The sequence below is a fragment of the Bison bison genome, unplaced genomic scaffold (assembly GCF_000754665.1).
Source record: "Bison bison bison isolate TAMUID 2011002044 unplaced genomic scaffold, Bison_UMD1.0 scf7180017864469, whole genome shotgun sequence".
Classification (NCBI taxonomy): Eukaryota; Metazoa; Chordata; class Mammalia; order Artiodactyla; family Bovidae; genus Bison; species Bison bison.
The window spans coordinates 4,267,277-4,269,525 of NW_011495030.1; the positions used below are offsets into that span (position 1 = coordinate 4,267,277).

The 2,249-nt window shown below is 47.3% G+C and overlaps 1 protein-coding gene across 11 annotated transcripts in view; it reads left to right on the forward strand.

The window, feature by feature from the left end:
* The window catches only part of KANK1 (KN motif and ankyrin repeat domains 1), a 216,355-nt gene that overhangs the window by 210,952 nt on the left and 3,154 nt on the right, over positions 1-2,249 (forward strand). For all 11 annotated transcript variants that reach the window (XM_010860686.1, XM_010860682.1, XM_010860685.1 and 8 more), the window contains one exon: positions 1,313-1,513. In XM_010860686.1, coding sequence (XP_010858988.1) covers positions 1,313-1,513 — 201 coding nt within the window. The remainder of the gene's footprint in view (positions 1-1,312; positions 1,514-2,249) is intronic.

The window sequence follows — 2,249 nt, forward strand, 5'->3', positions numbered from 1 at the left end:
CCATGGGAATGGTTTTGATCCCTGTCTCCTGTACAATGTCACGAACTTCATTCCATAGTTCATCAGGTACTCTGTCTATCAGATCTAGGCCCTTAAATCTATTTCTTACTTCCACTGTATAATCATAAGGGATTTGATTTAGGTCATACCTGAATGGTCTAGTGGTTTTCCCTACTTTCTTCAATTTAAGTCTGAATTTGGCAATCAGGAGTTCATAGTCTGAGCCACAGTCAGCTCCTGGTCTTGTTTTTGCTGACTGTATAGAGCTTCTCCATCTTTGGCTGCAAAGAATATAATCAGTCTGATTTCCGTGTTGACCATCTGGTGATGTCCATGTATAGAGTCTTCTCTTGTGTTGTTGGAAGACAGTGTTTACTATGACCAGTGCATTTTCTTGGCAAAACTCTGTTAGTCTTTGCCCTGCTTCATTCCGTATTCCAAGGCCAAATTTGCCTGTTACTCCAGGTGTTTCTTGACTTCCTACTTTTGCATTCCAATCCCCTATAATGAAAAGGACATCTTTTTTGGGTGTTAGTTCTAAAAGGTCTTGTAGGTCTTCATAGAACCGTTCAACTTCAGCTTCTTCAGCATTACTGGTTGGGGCATAGACTTGGATTACTGTGGTACTGAATGGTTTGCCTAGGAAACGAACAGAGATCATTCTGTCGTTTTTGAGATTGCGTCCAAGTACTGCATTTCGGACTCTTTTGTTGACCATGATGGCTACTCCATTTCTTCTGAGGGATTCCTGCCCACAGTAGTAGGTATAATGGTCATCTGAGTTAAATTCACCCATTCCAGTCCATTTCAGTTCGCTGATTCCTAGAATATCAACATTCCCTCTTGCCATCTCTTGTTTGACCACTTCCAATTTGCCTTGATTCATGGACCTGACATTCCAGGTTCCTATGCAGTATTGCTCTTTACAGCATCAGACCTTGCTTCTATCACCAGTCACATCCACAGCTGGGTATTGTTTTTGCTTTGGCTCCATCCCTTCATTCTTTCTGTAGTTATTTCTCCACTGATCTCCAGTAGCATATTGGGCACCTACTGACCTGGGGAGTTTCTCTTTCAGTATCCTATCATTTTGCCTTTTCATAGTGTTCATGGTGTTCTCAAGGCAAGAATACTGAAGTGGTTTGCCTTTGATCTTTTTTTTTTTGCCACCACCCAGCCCCAAGTAATTCCCTGTCAATGCTTTCCCATTATCTTTCTCCCTGCTTCCCTTCCCCCAGCACAGCCGCACTGTGGGTCACACCCTGCCAACCCACCACGTGCTTCTCAAGTCTGCTGTCATTTCTCCTCACAGGCAGGACAGACGGCCCTCATGCTGGCAGTCAGTCACGGGCGGATCGACATGGTGAAGGGCCTGCTGGCCTGCGGGGCTGATGTCAACATTCAGGACGACGAGGGCTCCACCGCCCTTATGTGTGCCAGTGAGCACGGGCACGTGGAGATCGTCAAGCTGCTGCTGGCCCAGCCAGGCTGCAATGGCCACCTGGAGGACAACGTAAGCTGTCTTTGCTGGTGGGGCCTCCAGGCCAGTGACATGCAGGGACTTGGGGGAGAGGCAGTGCTGCTTGACCAGGGGAGAGAGCAAATCCTCCTTTATCCTCCTCAGGGATTTGTGTTGTCATCCAGGCCACTTCCCTTCACAGCCCAGCTTGGCAGCATCTTCTGTGTACAAACTAATATTCCCATTAACTGAAGCCAAGGGCAGAAAGAGAAATAGGCCTCACTCCAAAATTTATAAAAGGAAGAAGGTGATGGGCATGTACGAGAACCAGTGTACTGAAGGGAGATAAACAGATTCATAATACAGAAGCGAATTTGGTGTGGGTAACTGCCAGGTGACCTGAAAGAAGAGGACCAGCCCCACCCCCCGCCCCTGGTCCACTTGGAAACCCTTCACTGGGGCCCATCCGAGTGAATAATTTGTGACCTTTCATCAGCTAGGGGATCCAGACTGTCTTGGCTTGTTTTCAGCACTTTTTCCCACTCCTTCTCGGGCTGTTCCCATCATTGTCACTCTCATCTCCTTCCTCTCCCAGTTCCCAAACTTTCCCATTCCCAGATAACCCCTTGACTGGAAAACTGGAAAAAATTCTGAGGAAAGCTGCTGATCTGGGTGTCTCCAGACCAAAGAGGAAGAGAACCAATAGGTCATGGTGCAGGAACTAACATTTGGGTGGTGACAAGATTCAGAGGGCCAGGTCCCAGAGGACTGGCTGGGTTGGTTCTCTTTT